The sequence below is a fragment of the Megalobrama amblycephala genome, linkage group LG16, assembly GCF_018812025.1.
Source record: "Megalobrama amblycephala isolate DHTTF-2021 linkage group LG16, ASM1881202v1, whole genome shotgun sequence".
NCBI classification, from domain to species: Eukaryota; Metazoa; Chordata; class Actinopteri; order Cypriniformes; family Xenocyprididae; genus Megalobrama; species Megalobrama amblycephala.
In genome coordinates this window covers 39,901,795-39,922,958 of record NC_063059.1, presented here as the reverse complement: position 1 = coordinate 39,922,958, position 21,164 = coordinate 39,901,795, and the positions used below count along the sequence as shown (strand labels likewise).

At 36.8% G+C, this 21,164-nt stretch overlaps 2 protein-coding genes and 1 pseudogene across 10 annotated transcripts in view; 2 read left to right on the top strand and 1 right to left on the bottom strand.

Annotated features, from left to right (window-relative positions):
- LOC125248716 overlaps positions 1 to 21,164 on the bottom strand; it is a 551,526-nt pseudogene that overhangs the window by 331,713 nt on the left and 198,649 nt on the right.
- The window catches only part of LOC125248644 (gastrula zinc finger protein XlCGF7.1-like), an 81,931-nt gene that overhangs the window by 34,935 nt on the left and 25,832 nt on the right, over positions 1 to 21,164 (top strand). The gene's annotated exons all lie outside the window — the stretch shown is intronic.
- LOC125248617 (gastrula zinc finger protein XlCGF7.1-like) overlaps positions 1 to 21,164 on the top strand; it is a 33,372-nt gene that overhangs the window by 10,624 nt on the left and 1,584 nt on the right. Inside the window, exons 1-5 of one of the 9 annotated variants that reach the window (XM_048160646.1) lie at positions 7,081 to 8,055; positions 10,945 to 11,186; positions 12,355 to 12,543; positions 16,356 to 17,172; positions 20,811 to 21,049. In XM_048160646.1, coding sequence (XP_048016603.1) covers positions 11,102 to 11,186; positions 12,355 to 12,543; positions 16,356 to 17,172; positions 20,811 to 20,844 — 1,125 coding nt within the window. In that variant the 5' untranslated portion in view covers positions 7,081 to 8,055; positions 10,945 to 11,101 and the 3' untranslated portion in view covers positions 20,845 to 21,049. The other 8 variants (XM_048160649.1, XM_048160648.1, XM_048160647.1 and 5 more) reach the window with 8 other exon arrangements.

The following is a 21,164-nucleotide window of genomic DNA, read 5'->3' as shown; positions in this document are numbered from 1 at the left end:
TTGCCAAGGAAAATATTTTAATCAAATAACTCCTAACTGCTCCTTAAACTGTCCCTATTTAATATTGGCAGGACACTACTGTGTTTATCAGTATGTTTATGTCTTCATCCTCAGGCGACAAGCTAGAGCATAAAAACCCTAGTCCCGCCATTTCTGGACTCTGATAAACAATACTGCCATCTATCCCTTATCTCTAGGTAGATGTTTCAAATCCCACTGGCTCACATCAATCTACTTTTCTTTTCTTTGCACCTAAACTGCTCCATCAGCTACCAAGAGATCCTGACATGGGCTTTTCCACCTGGATTCTCGCAGTGATCTCTGAGTTTTTTAATTCTTACTATACCATGGCCCCCCTTTTGAAAACTTTATCCTTGGCGTTGTGTGCTGCCAGGCTGATTCTTTCATCAGTTTGAACAAGGCTGTCAGATGTTAGATTTTCATTGGGCATGGGCTAGGGGTGGGCGGAATGACCAAAAATTTATTTCACGGAATAAGTTATTTTATTTCACGGTAGCGGTATATATCACGGAATAATAATGTTTCAGGTAAATCAACAAAAGGGACTTGCTTAATATATTAAATACCACTTTAAAAATAAAGAATAGGCTCTCATCTTATTTTATTAATTTTTCTTTTATTTAGAGCATTAGTAGTGAATGAGTGAACTTTTAGATCAACCTCACCATAACAATAAATAGGCCACATGTGTGTAGTTTAAAGAGAACAGACTTTTTATTAATATCAGAACAGATTATTAATACTTTCTCGGAGCACTGAAATAAATAAAACTTCAGTAACATAAAACAAATTTTGCAGAAAGTATAAAAATGTAAACATTTGGGGAAAATGTCAGAATCTAAACGCTTGTTCTAAAAAAAAAATAAAATAAAAAAAAAACTGTAAACACTTCCTGAGCAAAAGAAATTTAAACTCTTTTTGAAACATTTTTAAAAATAAATAAATAAATATAAACACTTCAATAAATTAAATAATAAATAAAAAATTATTTTAAACAAAACAATTACAAATTGTGTGCAAGAAAAACAAGCTGGTCAACTCTCTCAGGTTTTAGTGCTGATCTGCGGCATGTGACAATATTCCCACTTGTGCTGAAAGCACGCTCAGATGGAGCACTTGTGGCAGGGATGCACAGATATTTTTTTGCCAGGCTGGCCACACGTGGAAAATTAGCCTCGTGCTGCCTCCACCATTCCAGGGGGTTGGTCTCACCATCCACTTCAACTGCCTGTAAATAGCTGTTAAGTTCCATTTCAATGGACTCCCTTTCTGACTGGGGGACAGCTTGCTGTTGGCGTGAAGCAATTTTGAAGAAGCTTCCCAAACTTTTCTTCTGTTTTTTAGCAGGACATTCTGAATTTTCTCCAGCATCTACAGCTAGTGGCACTGAGACTCCCTCGACAGGCCTTTTTGGATCAGCTGCAAGACTCTCCATCTCTGCTGCAGCTCAGTGCCCGGTTGCATAAAGCACCTTAAGTGTAATTTTCCCTTAAGATGCCCTAGTTTCCCTTAAACTTAAGGGTGTTGCGAAAATAACCGTTAAGTGTTACTTAAGGGTTTCTTTAGGCGAAACGTCATAAACCCTAAGAATTTCCCTTAAGTATATATTTTTCACTTAAGTAATGGTAAGAGTTGCATAAAGCCCCTTAACCTTCATTTCCCTAAGTATATCGTAAGGTTCGTAAAACTTCACCTTAAGTGTTACACGGAGTGAGCAGGTTCAATCCAAGTCGTATAACGTGCCACGATCGGCCGCTTTATATGATAGACAAATTGTACTTTAGCGGTTTATTCACATAAACATTGATGAAATATAACATATCTATAACATATCTTATATGGTCAACGGAAGCGCAAACGTGCGTGCATCACACGCAAAAACAAACCTCATTGGTTCTTGCGCGCACATTTGAGCTTCCGACACAGCCGTAATCATATGGATGTCTTTCAATAAATGGACATAAATGATGAGAGAATATTAAAAATATCTTTATTTGTTATCCAAAGATGAATGAATGTGTTATGGGTTTGGAACGACATGAGGGTGAGTGAATGACGGCAGAAATCTCAATTTTGAGTAAACTATCAATTTGAGTTTCTCGTCTGGTCATTCTCTTTCATATTTGGTTTTCTTTTTTGTTTTCCTTATCCATATTATGTTGTTTTCTGTGAAAACTTACCACGATACGTATTAACAAATAACGTGTCCATGGCAACAGTAGAATTTTTTAACGGCAAAACCTGGGATGCTGTCGTTAAACACTTAACGGTTTCCCTTACCTAAGTGAACAGTTTAAGAGATTATATGCAACACCCTTAAGTCATTCCCTTAGTTAAGGGGAAATCACGCCTTAAGTGTCATACTTAAGGGAAAAACTTAAGGTGCTTTATGCAACCGGGCACTGGTCTTCATGTAGTCCACTCGTTCTGCATTTATGTATGTGGTTTTGAAGCGAGGGTCGAGAAGGGAAGCCATGTCAAGCAGCTCCTGGGTGGATTCATCTGCATATTTTTCATTCAAATAGTCAAGAATGTTCACCTTAATGTCCCTGGTGAGCTGCGTGTCATCATCCTGTGGCTTAAGAACCTGTTCATTAAAAAGATAAAGCACGGGTTTCAAGTATGAAACGCTTACATACTGTTCCCCAGAGAGGGCATCTGTAAACTCTACGAGTGGGCATAATGCCTTATTTACAGACTCAAGAACGTCCATGTCCTGCCATGTCAGAGCCAAATGTCTGGTCTTTTTGTCAGCTTGCAGGACTTGTGTTAGGGCTTTTTCCTGCTCAATGACCCTTTCAATCATTTGTTGGCGCGATCCCCATCTTGTTGGACTCTCAGTGATAAGCTTGTGAGCAGGCAAGCCTAGCTGCACCTGAGCTATGGCCAGTTCTCGCTGTCTTTTCCAAGTGTTTGAGAAGGCACTCACAATTTTCTTGCACACCCCAATTGCGCGGTCAACTTGGGGCACTTTTACACCTCTCTCTGTATAAATAGATTAAAAGGGTAGAGGGCAATGTGTAAACATATTGTAGCAATAGCTGACAAATTACACAAGACAAGTAGCATGCATTTAAAAATGTTTAAAACGTTTATCTCTATAATTAAGATTTATTAATAAGATTAACAACATAGGTACTTCCTAATAACAAGATGTATAAATAATAAAATAAAAACAAAAATAAAAGTCAAAGAATTATAAAACTATTATTGTTATTAATTTCTATTAGACACTTACCAATGGCTAAATGAAGACGATGAGCAAAACACTGTAACCGCGTCCAGTCATTTAGTTGCAGTGCTTTGATGTTGTTCGTTGCATTATCAGTTGTGACACAGACTTGATGATCCTCTCGCAATTCCCATGACTGAAGCGCTTCCTTTAAACTTTGAGCTATCATCTCTCCCGTGTGATCCTCAGGGAAAATAGGAAGTCTGCAGACATCTACTGCACAATGTCCAGTCTTTGATGAAGTGGATTGTTAAGCTCATATATGGCTGTGTAGTTCGGCTTGTCCACAAATCAGTTGTTGTTGAGAAGTATAAAGCATCGCGAAGCTCCGCTTCAATTTTCCGTCGGCATTCTCCATACAACCGCGGCAACTCTACTTCACTAAAGTGCTTGCGGCTCGGCATTACATATCTCGGATCAAGCGTTTTGATCAGATCACGAAATCCCTTCTTTTCCACTGTGTAAACTGGTGACATGTCTTTACAGATATGCATTGTAATGGCTTGCGTTATTTCTTTCCATCTGCGTGAGGTTTTGTCATATGGAGTGCCTCTGGTAAATGATTCGGCCAAACTAGTTTGAGATTGTTTTTTGCTTTTAGCACCAGAGGTTGACGGAACACCTGATGTGGAGCGCATCTGTTGGCTTTCATTGTATTCTTTGACATGCTTCACCTTTAGATGATAAAACAAGTTACTCGTGCTACCGTGGCTAACGGTTACATTCGCGTGACACAGTTTGCAAATCACATTTTTCTGCTCTTTGTCAGCCTTTGTAAACCCGAACCACGTCCATACCACTGATGTCGCGCCTCGTTTCACAACAAGTTCCTCCTCCTGCTGCTCGGGATTGGTTTGTGGGATTTCTTTATCAGCATGCTTATCTTTCTCCATGTTTTTCTTATTATATAGGCTTGTGTGCAGCTTCTCAATCGTTCTCATGTCCCGGCGCGCTACACGTGAGGTTAACCACGCCCACTAATTTAAACTTCGCGGTATACACGGAATAGAAAAATCTGTAACGGTAGACATTTTATTCCGTCGTCACGGAATATACCGTCATACCGCCCAGCCCTAGCATGGGCCCCTTAAAGGGCTCATGAACTGCGTTGTTTTATTGTTTTATAATGTTTCCTGGGCTGCACTTATAATGTTAGTTTGCTTTTTACATCTAAAACTGTCATAATTTATAAATAAAAGGCGTTTTTCCTACCCTGATTTTAGCCCTCTGATTTGAACGCTCTGTTTTAAGGGGCGTGTCTGCTGTGAGACTTCAGTGCTTTCAATACTACATTTAAGACAAAACATTCATTTTCAGGCTAATATTCATTGTTTAATTTCTGAAAACTTCCCCCGTTTATTCAAATAAATTGTATCCACAGACGCATTCTGTTGATCTTCAACATAAAAACTGTAGAATTTCCAAGACTCTTCTGTCCCTCCTGGCTGGCTCGCCAAATTTTTAGATTTTACTGTAGTTGGCTGAGCCGTCATTTGGGTATTAGATTTCTCTAATACATAAGATAAGTAAGCTTGACCAGAGTTCTTGTTGGGAGAAAAAATTATTGAAGGTAGTAGTGTAGCACAGTTCTTCAGCATCAATGTCAGCGTCTCAGTCTTCAAAATATCTTAACCCAAAGTTCTGTCTGTGGGACAGAACTTTATACATGAAGACAATGGGGCTACAAACAATGGAAAACTGTTAGCTGCAAACTGTCTAACGTGCAACCTACTCTGAGTAATGCTGTTTCTTTGTCATTCACACCCATCAGTTTCTGTGGGCCATACGTCTGTATGGGCCATTTGGTTCACAACTTTACAAACACAGAGTTGATTGCATCTGAGGCACAGTCACAATGTAAATGCGTATAACTAAAGATAATGAAAATACACATAATCTTTCACCTGTGGCCTGTTTCATCCTCATAATATAGTGGGTTACATAAAAATTAGCAACCTAGAGCTGTTTTATACACTACCAGTATGTAACCATCAAAATGCTTTATATGTGATTTAAATTTTAAAAAACTTGATGTGTTTTCTGTTAAAGTTATCCAGTATCAATTCAGTAATTTCTCTTTGATTTTTCCAGATCTGGTCCTGTGGGTGTCAGTATCACAGTGATCACAGTTCACACCTGCAGTGAAGCTCCTCCCACAACAATTCACCAATAAATACTGGAAATAGTCACATCATCCTACAAGAGAAGGACAAACTCCAGGTGTAGCAGCTGAAATCTGTGTGACTGTTAAAGATGGAGTTTATTAAAGAGGAGATTGAAGACATGAGTATTTCAGAACCATCCAGAATAAAAGATGAAGATATTGAGCAGCAAATAGGTCGGTGTCCATTCCTGGTTCTTCATTGTTTACTGCTGAGAAACATTAAGAAAACACAGCTTAAGTTCAACAGATTTTGTGGCTGTGAAATAATGAGCAAAATAGAGATGATAAATGATACAGAAAATGCATCTAATTGATCATAATCTTGAAAAACTGTTGTCATCCACAGTTTAAATGGATTAACAAGAAAATGACAAAACTAACCTTTTGCATATTAAAGATCTGATATTTGATTCCCTGTTGCTTTCGTCTGTTAAATCAGAGTTCACTTGAACTTATTTTAACCAAATAATATATTTGTTTTAGACTGGATGGAGATGAAACCGCAAAAACATGAACTGAATGAAGAAGAGGAGGAAAAGCAGAGCATCGAAACTCAAAGAACAAAAGCCAATAAGCTGCACACCTGTCCTCAGTGTGGAACGGGTTTCACAAAAAAAGTAAACCTAAAAATACACATGAGAGTTCACACTGGAGAAAAACTTTTTACATGCACTCAGTGTGAAAAGAGTTTCACACAAAAAGTAAATCTAAAAATACACATGAGAGTTCACACTGGAGAAAAACTGTTTACATGCACTCAGTGTGAAAAGAGTTTTTCTCAAGCATCAGGTCTCAGTTATCATCTGCGTATTCATTCTGGAGAAAAACCATTCAACTGTGATCAGTGTGGTAAAAATTTTATTTCATCATCAAATCTAAAACAACACATGAAAGTTCATTCAGATGAGAAGCCTTATGTGTGTTCTCTCTGTGGAAAGAGTTTTTCATGGCTGTGTCATTTAAAACAGCACCAGAAAACTCATAATAAAGTGAGAGATCATGTGTGTTGTGACTGTGGGAAGAGCTTTACTAGAGCTGACAGTCTGAAACAGCATCGAATGATTCATACTGGAGAAAGACCTTACAAGTGTAAGTATTGTGACAAGAGTTTCACTCAGTTTGGAAACCTGAAATCGCATGATCAACTTCATACCAGAGAGAAGCTGTACCACTGTACTCGGTGTGAGAAGAGTTTCATATGTAAAACTGATCTCGGTCATCATCTGCACATTCACTCTGGAGAAAAACCATTTAACTGTGATCAGTGTGGTAAAGATTTCATTTCACCGTCACATCTAAAACATCACTTGAAAGTTCATTCTGATGAGAAGCCTTATGTGTGTTCTCTCTGTGGAAAGAGTTTTTCATGGCTGTGTCATTTAACACAGCACCAGAAAACCCATGCTGGAGTGAGAGATCATGTATGTTTGGAGTGTGGGAAGAGCTTTACTGCATCTGGTGATCTGAAAATGCACGAAAGAATTCATACTGGAGACAAACCTTACAAGTGCTCATATTGTGACAAGAGGTTTGCTCGGTCTGGAAACATGAAAAGACATGAGCAAGTTCATACCGAAGAGAAGCCATACAATTGTACTTGGTGTGAGAAGAGTTTTAAACATTTATCAAGCCTTAACACTCATATGAAAATACGTTGCAAGTGAGAAACTTTTTTTTTATGTCAAATACATTCAACTAAATAGTGTGAGATAAAATATGGAGTTTGTCCTAAATGCACAGTATCATCTAGTTCAATCAATTATAAAGACTCAAAAGTTGAAACTTCACAAGTCAACAACGGCAGCATCCAGGGAGAGATTGGGCACTTCAGTCATTTCCTGTCGGTATTTAGGTTCAAACCCGCAAACCTTCGGGTTACCAGTCTGACTCTAACCATTAGGCCACGACTGCCCCAAGGTTTTTCTTGAATTAGATGTATTCATGACATTTACTTATTGACTAAGTGTACTATATTGTGTTCTGAAACAAATACATCTCGTCTTGATTTATTGAATGGATTATATAGTTTTAATCACATTAATGAGTTCAATCTTTCTAACAGTGATAAATATGTTTGAGATGTACACTGTTATTGTAAAATAAACTCAAATGATCAGGTTTTGTATCATATAAAGAGGTTGGAGTTCATTTTTATGAAGTTTGCATTAATGACAGCTTACGAACAATAAAGTACTAAAGCTTCAGTTCACCAAAGATGTGAATGAAGGGCAAATGAAAAAAGTGTAAAAGGTTTTTTTTTTTTTTAAGATACAAATCATTGTCGGGTAATTAGCAAAATAAGAAAATGCACTTCAGTTAGTTTTTATAACAAATGCCTTATGTAATTTTTCTACCAAAAAATTAATCCAACAACTAGTCAAAATGATATTTTCAGATATCTGAATTTTACTCACTTTAGGTCGAATCTGCTGTTGTATGACTTGAGACTGAATTTACTCAGTTCCTCGCTCACACCAGAGATCCGCCCCTAGTCTTGTTGATGCTAAGTGCTAACTGCTAACAACAGTAGCCTGCTTTTGTCGTCAGAGAGAGAAAATCTACTGAATGAATTACTTTAGGAATTAGTAAATAACATCTGGATGCATTCATATGTGGTAAAAGCTCTCCAGCATGTCAGGTATGTAGAGCTGTGATATTAACTTAATCATGTTGCAAAACGAACCAACTGGAGTGTTTGTTCAATAACGAAAATTTGCTCATAACCGCAAACTTTAGCAAACTGATTTTATTTAATGTTTTGAAAAGACGAGAGTGAAGAACAATATAATTATACACCAAAACTTAAAATACAAATAAACGCGGGACATATAAAAGTTTGAAACAGGGTGACTTATGGCTGATATAAAGACATAAATAATATATATACTTAATATATATATATATATATATATATATATATATTAAATGTATATAATAAATTGAAAATATATAATTTAAAAATTAATATGTGTGCGTATTTATATAAATACACATACATAATTATTTAAGAAAAATGTACATGTAGGCTATATATGCATGTTTATATATTCATATTTATAAATAATTTATATTCAAATTTTATATAGAAATATGATTTTTTGTTAAATACATGCATGCGTGTGTATTTATATAATAATTATACACATTATGTGAACACAAACTTTTATTTTGGATGCGATTAATTGTTAATTCAGTCTGCATATTGCTTATTAGGTGGATTTCTTTCATCTTATGTTAGAATACTGATTAGTGTGGATATTAATTGATTATAACATGTGTCTTGTTTCATCCTTATAATATCCTGGGTTACATAAACTGAGCAACCTGGAGCGGTTTTATAAACTACTAATACGTGACCATTAAAATGCTCTATATTTGATCTAAATTAAAGACACCAGGGGCCTGTACCATGATGGTAGTTGAACAAACTCAGGGTTAGGGATGGGCGATATTATCGTTTGCGATAAATACCGTTGAAAATTCTCCTCATGATAAAAATTTGTCTCCTCGCGATAATTACGATAAGTCTAGTTGTTGACTTATTTCGTGCGCGACCGATTCACTGTTCATGTGTGGAGTTAAAACAAGCATGACGAAAGACGTGAGGCTGAGGAGCAGCTTGTTGTTAAGCGAAGAGTTCCCTTCACAATTTGGAACTGGTTTGGTTATAGAAAATCAGATGTGGAGCAAACTACGGTAATCACTATAAACAAATGTTCAATGAATGAGCCGTATGTCATTCACGCCATCATCACCCGGGTTTTGATAGCGCGCGAGTGCAGGTGAGACCTGAACATCTCACGTTGCTATTGTTTAAACTAAACTCATTTAAACCTTGCCAGTTGCCACTTTAAACATTCAACTGTAAGACGCAAAAGAGAACTTGCGCGCGCTGTGAGGAGATTTATGTGTACTCATCCGAAGCGCGTACACGGAGAGCTGCGTCAGATATATTTTGTAAACTATCTGAAGACATAGTTAGGATTGTTACTTTTTGATACAGTTAGGGCTGTTACGGTCGGCATGACAATCGCGCGACATTATATATATATATATATATATATATATATATATATATATATATATATATATGAGGTCGCGTTAACTGTTGTTTTTTAGCAATGACGGAAAAAATATGAAGGCCGTCCGTCAGATTACTGAGGCTGATGTAGCTTGTAAATGTAATTCCCACCCCTGCCCAGTAGGTGGTGAGCGCGCTCCAGTGTGGCAGCAGAGCGCGAGTTCAGTCTCCAGAATAAAATTATCCGTTTGATTACAAGCACACAGTTTAGGTATATTTATGATAATAAAGTTATGATACTTATACTTAAATAATTCAGTTTCTAATCCAGTTCATTTTGTTTTAAATGGTTTGTTTTCTTATTTTTCTTGCTGAAAAATGACGGAAAAAATATGAAGGCCGTCCGTATATATATATATATAATTATCGTCATTGGTATCGTTATCGCAATAAATACCTGAAATTATCGTGATAATTTTTTTAGGCCATATCGCCCATCCCTACTCAGGGTTATAGGATTAGTTTCGAGTTGACAAAACCAAACCACTCCAATCCGGCTTTGTTGGTATCATGATGCTGATCATCAAATTTTTCTCTCAACTCAGGCTTTGATCCTGAGTTTGTGGAGTTTGTGCACATGAATGCGTGACATCAGTGGCAAACAGTCAATCACATGCCTTACAACAGAGAGAAACTGTGATTCACTTCTCGCGAGAGAGCCAGAACTCTCTTGCTAAAGGTTAAGAGATTAAAGTATATTAAGAATTTAAAAGCATTTACACTAAAGAAAATTCTTGTCAATGAAAGAGGACAAATAATTAAAAAAAATTCTTGCTCTATCAGTGCATGTGAAACTTGTAAAGTTAGTTTATATATTTGATAATACAGCGATAGAGAGTCAAACATGTAAGGTCACATGTAGTCATTTTTAAATCTATTGATTCTACAGCTTATTCATATTACATATGAACTGTAGATATAAATATTCATTTAAACTAAATGCTTAACAATAACTGTTAAACTAAAATTGCTAGTATGTAATGGATTAATAATAATATAGATCATATAATAATTATAAAAATCACATTTAAATCATAAAATAATTCTAAGTAATTATCATTAAAGCCAGACAATTTCATTATTACATTTTTTTATTATATAGTGACCTTGATTTTGGAGAAAGAGAAAATGGGTGAATTACTTTGCTGCGTTGGATGTGTCAGTGTCACTTTGCTCACATCTGATTGGCCCAGTTTCAGTTTGAGATCTCTTACCCAGAACATAATCGCCCCGGAGTAGGTTATCCATGGAGAGTAAGCTACTATGGCGATGAACACTGCTAAAAGCCAAGTCACTTTCATAGTACCTAAAACCCAGGATTGGCACAAACTAATCTCAAATTTACCTGGCTAGCCAGCTAATCCGGCTTTATGGTACAGGCCCCCAATGAGTTTGCTGTTGAAGTAATCCAGTATCAATTCAGTGACTTATCGTAGATTTTTCCAGATCTGGTCCTGTGGGCGTCAGTATCACACAGTGATCACAGTTCACACCTGCAGTGAAGCTCCTCCCACAACAATTCACCGATAAATACTGGGAATATTCACATCATCCTACAAGAGAAGGACAAACTCCAGGTGTAGCAGCTGAAATCTGTGTGAAGATGGAGTTTATTAAAGAGGAGACTGAAGATATGAGTGATCCAGAACCATCCAGAATAAAACATGAAGAAACTCAGGAACAAATAGGTTGGTGTTCATTCTTGATTCTTCACTGTTGACTGCTGAGAAACATTTGGGGGATGGGTTATAGAGTAGTAGTGCATCCTTCATATCACCATAAAGTCTTTAGTTTTATAATGTAAAAGATACAAACGTTGTACCGAGTCTTTCCGAAAACAGCTGAGCTCCTGGAGGCGTGTCCTGTGAGTGGAGCTAAAGAGTGAGGAGCACGTGCAGCCGCAGCTTTGGATTAATAGGAAAAGAATTGTGTGTCCCAATTTGGGGGCTGCAGCCTTTGAAGTGCATGAAAGGGGCGGAGCTTTTGAGTGGAGGATGGTCTAACTGAGGTCCAGGGTTGCCAGGTCTGCCCAACAAAACCAAACCAAAAGTTGCGTAATCATGACAACAGTTATGGCCCATTCAAATTTTATCGTAAGCATTGCAGCTTTACGATTGTCTTGCCTGTTACAAATAGTCATTGTCAGCAGGTATATTTTAAGATAAGTCAGAGCAAGTTTATCTAAATCAAACTATAATATCCATGATGTCCAATACGTCAGTTTTTCATAAATACAATATTTGTCAGAGATGGAGTGAGTAAAATCCAAAAGTACTGTACTTTAAATTTAGACTTAAATACAGAGTAAATGTATCAATGTGAAAATATATTTTCACAGTTAACGTTCCATTTAACATAAAAAATAAACAAGGTTAACTAATAATAATATACAAGATACATTATACAGTTTAACAATACATGTTTTACCTGTTCATATGGTCTGGTGTCCCGTCGTTGTCACCATTGCAGCATGTCAAAAACGAATAAAAAAGTCATAAAACTTTTCTGCATCCATTTCCCTTTTTAAACTCAGAAACATCAGCTGTCACACAGCTGCTAGGCCATGTAATGACACTCGGCTCATTGTTGCCAAGTCTGAAATTGGGCTACTTTTACACTGTTGCTGTGATTATGCAACTTTTGGTATGGTTTTGTTGCTCATACCTGGCAACCCTGAACCTCAGTTAGACCTTCCTCGACTCCAAAGCCTGCCTCTTTTTTATGCACTTCGAAGGCTGCAGACCCTGAATTGGGACACAGCTAATGACAGAACTAACGTTTAGCACATTAAAGATCAGATACTCTGTTGCTCTCTTCTGTTAAATCAGTTTTAACCACATAATATTTTCATTACAGACTGGATGGAGATGAGACCTCAAAAACATGAACTGAATGAAGCAGAGGAGGAAAAGCAGAGCATCAAAACTCAAAGAACAAAAGAAGATAAGCCGTACACCTGCCCTCAGTGTGGAAAGAGTTTAAGTTGCAAAGGAAGCCTAAAGACACACTTAAGAATTCACACTGGAGAGAAACTGCATACATGCTTTCAGTGTGGAAAGAGTTTTTCTCAATTATCAGGTCTCAGTTATCATCTACGCATTCATTCTGAAGAAAAACCATTCAGCTGTGATCAGTGTGGGAAAAGTTTCAGAAGTAAACATGATCTCGGTCATCATCTGCACATTCACTCTGGAAAAACATTTAACTGTGATCAGTGTGGTAAAGATTTTACTTCATCATCATATCTAAAACGACACATGAAAGTTCATTCAGATGAGAAGCCTTATGTTTGTTCTTTCTGTGGAAAGAGTTTTTCATTGCGGCGCAGCTTTAGAGAGCACCAGAAAAGACATATTGAAGTGAAAAATCATGTGTGCTGTGACTGTGGGAAGAGCTTTACGAGAGCTACCGGTCTGAAACAGCACCAAAGAATTCATACTGGTGAAAAACCTTACAAGTGCTCATATTGTGACAAGAGTTTCGCTCGGTCTGGACACCTGAAAACACATGAGCGAACTCATACTGGAGGGAAGTCGTACTACTGTACTCAGTGTGGGAAAACGCTTGATAAACATGTAAAACTCAGCACTCATATGAAAATATGTTGCAAGTGAGAAATACTTTTTTTTATGTCAAATACATTCAACTAAATAGTGTGAGATAAAATATGGAGTTTGTCCTAAATGCACAGTATCATCTAGTTCAATTTTGTCAATTTGGCAAAAAGCTTGGAAAATGATAAAGACTAAAAAGTTGAAGCTTCAGCAGTCAACAGCACTTTTAGGTGCTAAATAGGTGAAAGTGAAAGCCAAGTGTGGTAAAACATACTTGGAATTTGTCCGCTGCATTTAAACCATCCAAGTTAATTCATACACATAATAAGTAGTGAATAGTGATCACACACAAACACCTGGAGCAGTGGGCAGCCATTCACGACAGCGTCCAGGGAGCGATTGGGCACTTCATTCATTTCCTGTGGGTATTTAGACTCAACCTGCAACCCTTTGGGTTAACAGTCTGACTCTAACTGTTAGGCCACGACTGCCCCAAGGTCTTTCTAGAATTAGATCTATTCATGTTATTTACTTATTGACTAAGTGTACTATATTGTGTTCTGAAACAAATACATCCCGTCTTGATTTATTGAATGGATTATATTGTTTTAATCACATTAATAATTTCAAACTTTCAGTGATAAATATGTTTGAGATGTACAGTATTATTGTAAAGTAAACTCAAATGATCAGGTTTTGTATCATACAAAGAGGTTGGAGTTCATTTTTATGAAGTTTGCATTATTGACTGCTTACGAACAATAAAGTACCAAAGCTTCAGTTCAGCAAAGATTTATATGAAGGGCAAATGAAAAAAGTGGGAAAGGTTTTTTTGTTTTTTTTGAAAAGATACAAATCATTGTCAGGTAATTAGCAAAATAAGAAATTGCACTTCAGTTAGTTTTATAACGAATGCCTTATGTAATTTTTCTACTAAAAAATTAATCCAACAACTAGTCAAAATGATATTTTCAAATATCTGAATTTTACTCACTCTATGTCGAATCTGCTGTTGTGTGACTTGAGACTGAATTTACTCAGCTCCTCCCTCACACCAGAGATCCGCCCCTAGTCTTGTTGATGCTAAGTGCTAACTGCTAACAACAGTAGCCTGCTTTTGTTGTCAGAGAGAGAGAAAAATATACTGGATGAATCAGGAATTATTAAATCACATCTGGATGCATTCATATGTGGTAAAAGGTCTCCAGCATGTCAGGTATGTGGCGATGTGATTTTAATTGAATCATGTTGCAAAACGAACCAACTGGAGTGTTTGTTCAATAATGACTGTTCATAACTACGGAGCCACGGACATGACTTGAAAGGAAAAAATAGACCAAATCATGCGCACGATTTATATAAATCGAGGGAACGAAATAGTACGCACGATGTAATTTTCTTCTTGCATGTCATGTGCGGGGCTCCGTACATAACCACAAACTTTAGCAAACTTAAATTTTTCCAGATCTGTTCCTGTGGGCTTCAGTATCACACAGTGATCACAGTTCACACCTGCAGTGAAGCTCCTCCCACAAAAATTCACCAATAAATACTGGGAATATTCACATCATCCTACAGGAGAAGGACAAACTCCAGGTGTAGCAGCTGAAATCTGTGTGACTGTTAAAGATGGAGTTCATTAAAGAAGAGATTGAAGATATGAGTGATCCAGAACCATCCAGAGTAAAACATGAAGAAACTGAGGAACAAATAGGTTAGTGTTCATTCTTGATTCTTCACTGTTGACTGCTGAGAAACATTAAAGGGAGGGGGTGGTATCGCACACAGTGTCTGCGAATCTCATGTTAATCTTGAGTAGTAATAGAGTAGTAGTGCATCCTTCATATCACTATAAAGTCTTTAGTTTTATAATGTAAAAGATACATATGCTGTACTGAGTCTTTCCGAAAACAGCTGAGCTCCTGGAGGCGTGTCCTGTGAGTGGAGCTAAAGAGTGAGGAGCACGTGCAACCGCAGCTTTGGATTAATAGGAAAAGAATTGTGTGTCCCAATTTGGGGGCTGCAGCCTTTGAAGTGCATGAAAGGGGCGGAGCTTTTGAGTGGAGGATGGTCTAACTGAGGTCCAGGGTTGCCAGGTCTGCGCAACAAAACCAAACCAAAAGTTGCGTAATCATGACAACAGTTATGGCCCATTCAAATTTTATCGTAAGCATTCAACGATATTCAACGATAACGATCAAGTCAAAAATTAATAAAAAAAGTCATAAAACTTTTCTGCATCCATTTCCCTTTTTAAACTCAGAAACATCAGCTGTCATTCAACTGCTAGGCCATGTAATGACGCTCGGCTCATTGTTGCCAAGTCTGAAATTGGGCTACTTTTACACTGTTGCCGTGATGAAGGCTCCGGTATATTTCAAACAAACTTCTTTTTCGTTCTTCGTTTAGGGGTAAAATGAAGTTCGAAATGCATGACCAGCGATATACTGTAAACGAACATCTGACGCCGCCCACACTGCTGAGATTGACGGTTAGATGAATATGTAAATATGTGCTGTACACTTTCTTCTCAGTAACAAAATAAACACAACAAAAATGAGAAAACAGCAAGCATTTATTATAGAAAGCATAGGAAAGGGGTCTGATCATAAGAGCATGGGAATGTTAGCACTAGCTCTGCAAATTAGCACTCATTTTGTACTATAAAGCGGCTATCCAGTGTGTTCATGTTTTCACCCGCGGAGCTCTTGCCTCAACAAAATCTACAGACGAAATGAGTCAGAGACGCGTCCCACGCGAGTGAAGGTGGAGCCTCAGCGCACACCTCCTGTTACGTTATCGTCACTGACCAATGGTAGTATGAAGGTGTTTTGGTGCTGGAACGAACTTTTCCTGAAAGCCGTTTCGAACTTCCAAAAAGAACACAAAACGAACTTCGTTTTGGCCTGATTTTGTTAAAAATTATGTCACATCAGTTCTTTCTTCGATTTCGTTTGAAGTATACCGGGGCCTTTATGCAACTTTTGGTATGGTTTTGTTGCTCATACCTGGCAACGCTGAACCTCAGTTAGACCTTCCTCGACTCCAAAGCCTGCCCCTTTCACGCACTTCGAAGGCTGCAGACCCTGAATTGGGACACAGCTAATGACAGAACTAATGTTTAGCACATTAAAGATCGGATACTCTGTTGCTTTCTTCTGTTAAATCAGTTTTAACCACATAATATTTTCATTACAGACTGGATGGAGATGAAACCGCAAAAACATGAACTGAATGAAGCAGAGGAGGAAAAGCAGAGCATCAAAACTCAAAGAACAAAAGATAATAAGCCGTACACCTGCCCTCAGTGTGGAAAGAGTTTCAGTATAAAAGGAAACCTAAAGACACACATGAGAATTCACACTGGAGAGAAACTGCATACATGCTTTCAGTGTGGAAAGAGTTTTTCTCAATTATCAGGTCTCAGTTATCATCTACGCATTCATTCTGGAGAAAAACCATTCAGCTGTGATCAGTGTGGGAAAAGTTTCAGAAGTAAACATGATCTTGGTCATCATCTGCTCCGTCACTCTGGAAAAACATTTAACTGTGATCAGTGTGGTAAAGATTTTACTTCATCATCATATCTAAAACGACACCTGAAAGTTCATTCAGATGAGAAGCCTTATGTGTGTTCTTTCTGTGGAAAGAGTTTTTCATTGCGGCGCAGCTTTAGAGAGCACCAGAAAACACATAATGAAGTGAAAGATCATGTGTGTTGTGACTGTGGGAAGAGCTTTACGAGAGCTACCGGTCTGAAACGACACCAAAGAATTCATACTGGAGAAAAACCTTACAAGTGCTCATATTGTGACAAGAGTTTCGCTGATTTAGGACACCTGAAAACACACGAGCGAGTTCATACTGGAGAGAAACCTTACAAGTGCTCACATTGTGACAAGAGTTTCACTGATTTAGGATACCTGAAAACACATGAGCGAGTTCATACTGGAGAGAAACCTTACAAGTGCTCATGTTGTGACAAGAGTTTTTCTCTGTCTGGACAGCTGAAATCACACGAGCGAACTCATACTGGAGAGAAGCTGTACCGCTGTACTCAGTGTGGGAAAAGGCTTGATAAACATGTAAAACTCAGCACTCATATGAAAATATGTTGCAAGTGAGAAATACTTTTATGTCAAATACATTCAACTAAATAGTGTGAGATAAAATATGGAGTTTGTCCTAAATGCAAAAGACTAAAAAGTTGAAGCTTCACCAGTCAACAGCACTTTTAGGTGCTAAAGAGGTGAAAGTGAAAGCCAAGTGTGGTAAAACATACTTGGACTTTGTCTGCTGCATTTAAACCATCCAAGTTAATTCATACACATAAGTAGTGAATAGTGATCACACACAAACACCTGGAGCAGTGGGCAGCCATTCACGACAGCGTCCAGGGAACGATTGGGCACTTCAGTCATTTCCTGTGGGTATTTAGACTCAACCTGCAACCGTTTGGGTTAACAGTCTGACTCTAACCATTAGGCCACGACTGCCCCAAGGTCTTTCTAGAATTAGATGTATTTAAGTCATTTACTTAGTTTACTATAAGTGTACTATATTGTGTTCTGAAACAAATACATCCCATCTTGATTTATTGAATGGATTATATAGTTTTAATCACATTAATGAGTTTAATCTTTCTATCAGTAATAAATAAGTTTGAGATGTACAGTATTATTGTAAAATAAACTCAGATGATCAGGTTTTGTATCATACAAAGGTTGGAGTTCATTTTTCAACATTGGCAGATAATTTGCAAAATGAGAAAAATGCACTTAAATTTTTTTTTTTTTTTTTTTACACAGGAAACAAGACTAAACCCTTATGTAATCTAGTCAAAATGATATTTTTAGATATACTCCTAGTCGAATCTGCTGTTGTGTGGCTTGATACTGAATTTACTCAGCTCCTCACTCACACCAGAGATCCGCCCCTAGTCTTGTTGATGCTAAGTGCTAACTGCTAACAACAGTAGCCTGCTTTTGTTGTCAGAGAGAGAAAATCAACTGAATGAATTACTTCAGAAATTATGAAATAATATCTGGATGCATTCATATGTGGTAAAAGCTCTCCAGCATGTCAGGTATGTAGAGCTGTGATTTTAACTGAATCATGTTGCAAAACGGACCACCTGGAGTGTTTGTTCAATAACGACAATTTGCTCATAACTGCAAACTTTAGCAAACTGATTTTATTTAATGTTTTGAAAAGACGAGAGTGAAGAACAATATAATTATACACCAAAACTTAAAATACAAATAAACGCGTGACATAAAAGTTTGAAACAGGGTGACTTATGGCCGATATAAAGAGACATACATAATATATATATACTTCATATATATTTTTTAATTTATATGAAATAAATTGTAAATATTTAATTTAAAAATGAATATGTGTGCGTATATATATATATATATATATATATATATATATATATATATATATATATATATATATATATATATATATATATATATATAAATATTTACATCTATACATGCATGTTTATATATTTTTGTTTAATAATAATAATATAAATACATGTTTTATATATAGAAATATGATTTTTTGTTAAATAGTTTGTTAAATACATGCATGTGTGTGTATTTATATAATAAATATACACAGTATACACATTATGTGAACAGAAACTTTTATTTTGGATGCGATTAATTGTTAATTCAGTCTGCATATTGCTTATTAGGTGGATTTCTTTCATCTTATGTTATATTACTGATTAGTGTGGATATTAATTGATTATAACATGTGTCTTGTTTCATCCTTATAATATCCTGGGTTACATAAAACTGAGCAACCTGGAGCTGTTTTATAAACTACTAATACATGACCATTAAAATGCTCTATATTTGATCTAAATTAAAGACACCAGGGGCCTGTACCATGATGGTGGATGAACAAACTCAGGGTTATAGGATTAGTTTCGAGTTGACAAAGCCAAACCACTCCAATCCGGCTTTGTTGGTACCATGATGCTGATCATCAACTTTCTCTGTCAACTCAGGCTTTGATCCTGAGCTTGTGGAGTGCGTGCACATGAATCTGTGACATCAGTGGCAAACAGCCAATCACATGCCTTGCAACAGAAATAAACTGATTCACTTCTCGCGAGAGAGCCAGCGCGATTCAAAACTCTTTCGCTGAAAATGAAGAATTTAAATGCATTTACACTAATGGAAAATACTTGTCTGTGAAAGAGGACAAACAAAAGAAATGATCTTTCTCTATCAGTGCAAGTGAAAGTTGTGAAGTTTAGGCCTATATTACATATGATCTATATATATTTATATTCACTGAAACTAAGTGCTTAATAACTACTGTTACACTAACTTGCGTCTGTGTAGATCATATAATTATACAAATCATATAAATTATATTATCATTAAAACCAGACAATTTCATCGTTAAATATTTGTTTTTACAATATAATGACCTTTAATTTGGAGGAAGAGAAACTGGGGGAGTGACTTTATTGTGTTGGGTGTGTCAGTGTCACTTAGCTTACATCTGATTGGTCCAATTTCAGTTTGAGATCTCTAACCCAGAGCATAACCTGCCCCGGAGCAGGTTAGCCGTGGAGTGTAAGTTACTATGGCGATGAACACCGCTAAAAGTCAAGTTACTTTCATGGTACCTAAAACCCAGGATTGGCGCAAACTAATCTGAAATTTACCTGGCTAGCCAGCTAATCCAGCTTCATGGTACAGGCCCCAGGGGCCTGTACCACAATGTTATTTGAACAAACTCAGGTTTATAGGATTAGTTTCAAGTTGACAAAACCAAACCACTCCAATCCGGCTTTGTTGGTATCATGATGCTGATCATCAAATTTTTCTCTCAACTCAGGCTTTGATCCTGAGTTTGTGGAGTTTGTGCACATGAATGCGTGACATCAGTGGCAAACAGTCAATCACATGCCTTACAACAGAGAGAAACTGATTCACTTCTCGCGAGAGAGCCAGAACTCTCTTGCTAAAGGTTAAGAGATTAAAGTATATTAAGAATTTAAAAGCATTTACACTAAAGAAAATTCTTGTCAATGAAAGAGGACAAATAATAATAATAAAAAAAATTCTTGCTCTATCAGTGCATGTGAAACTTGTAACGTTAGTTCATATAATTGATAATACAGTGATAGAGAGTCAAACATGTAAGGTCACATGTAGTCATTTTTAAATCTATTGATTCTACAGCTTATTCATTTTACATATGAACTGTAGATATAAATATTCATTTAAACTAAATGCTTAACAATAACTGTTCAACTAAAATTGCTTGTGTGTAAGTGATTAATAATAATATAGATCATATAATAATTATAAAAATATTTAAATCATAAAATAATTCTAAGTAATTATCATTAAAGCCAGACAATTTCATTATTACATTTTTTTATTATATAGTGACCTTTAATTTGGAGGAAGAGAAACTGGGGGAGTGACTTTATTGCGTTAAGTGCATTTGCTCACATCTGATTGGCCCAGTTTCGGTTTGAGGTCTCTTACACAGAACATAACCTGCCCCCGAGTAGGTTAGCCATGGAGCGCAATAGCAGTGATCAACACCGCTAAAAGCCAAGTCACTTTCATGGTACCTGCAACCTAGGATTGGCGCAAACTAATCTCAAACTTACCTGGCTAGCCAGCTAATCCGGCTTCATGGTACAGGCCGCGATGTGTTTGCTGTTGAAGTAATCCAGTATCAATTCAGTAACTTATTTTTGATTTTTTCCAGATCTGGTCCTGTGGGTGTCAGTATCTCACAGTGATCACAGTTCACACCTGCAGTGAAGCTCCTCATACAACAATTCACTAATAAATACTGGGAATATTCACATCATCCTACAAGAGAAGGACAAACTCCAGGTGTAGCAGCTGAAATCTGTGTGACTGTTAAAGATGGAGTTTATTAAAGAGGAGACTGAAGACATGAGTGATCCAGAACCATCCAGAGTAAAACATGAAGATACTGAGACACAAATAGGTTGGTGTCCATTCTTCATTCTTCATTGTTGATCATTTAAACATTTAGGTAACAAACCTTCAGTTTAACAGATTAGATGATAAATGATAAAGAAAATGCATTTAA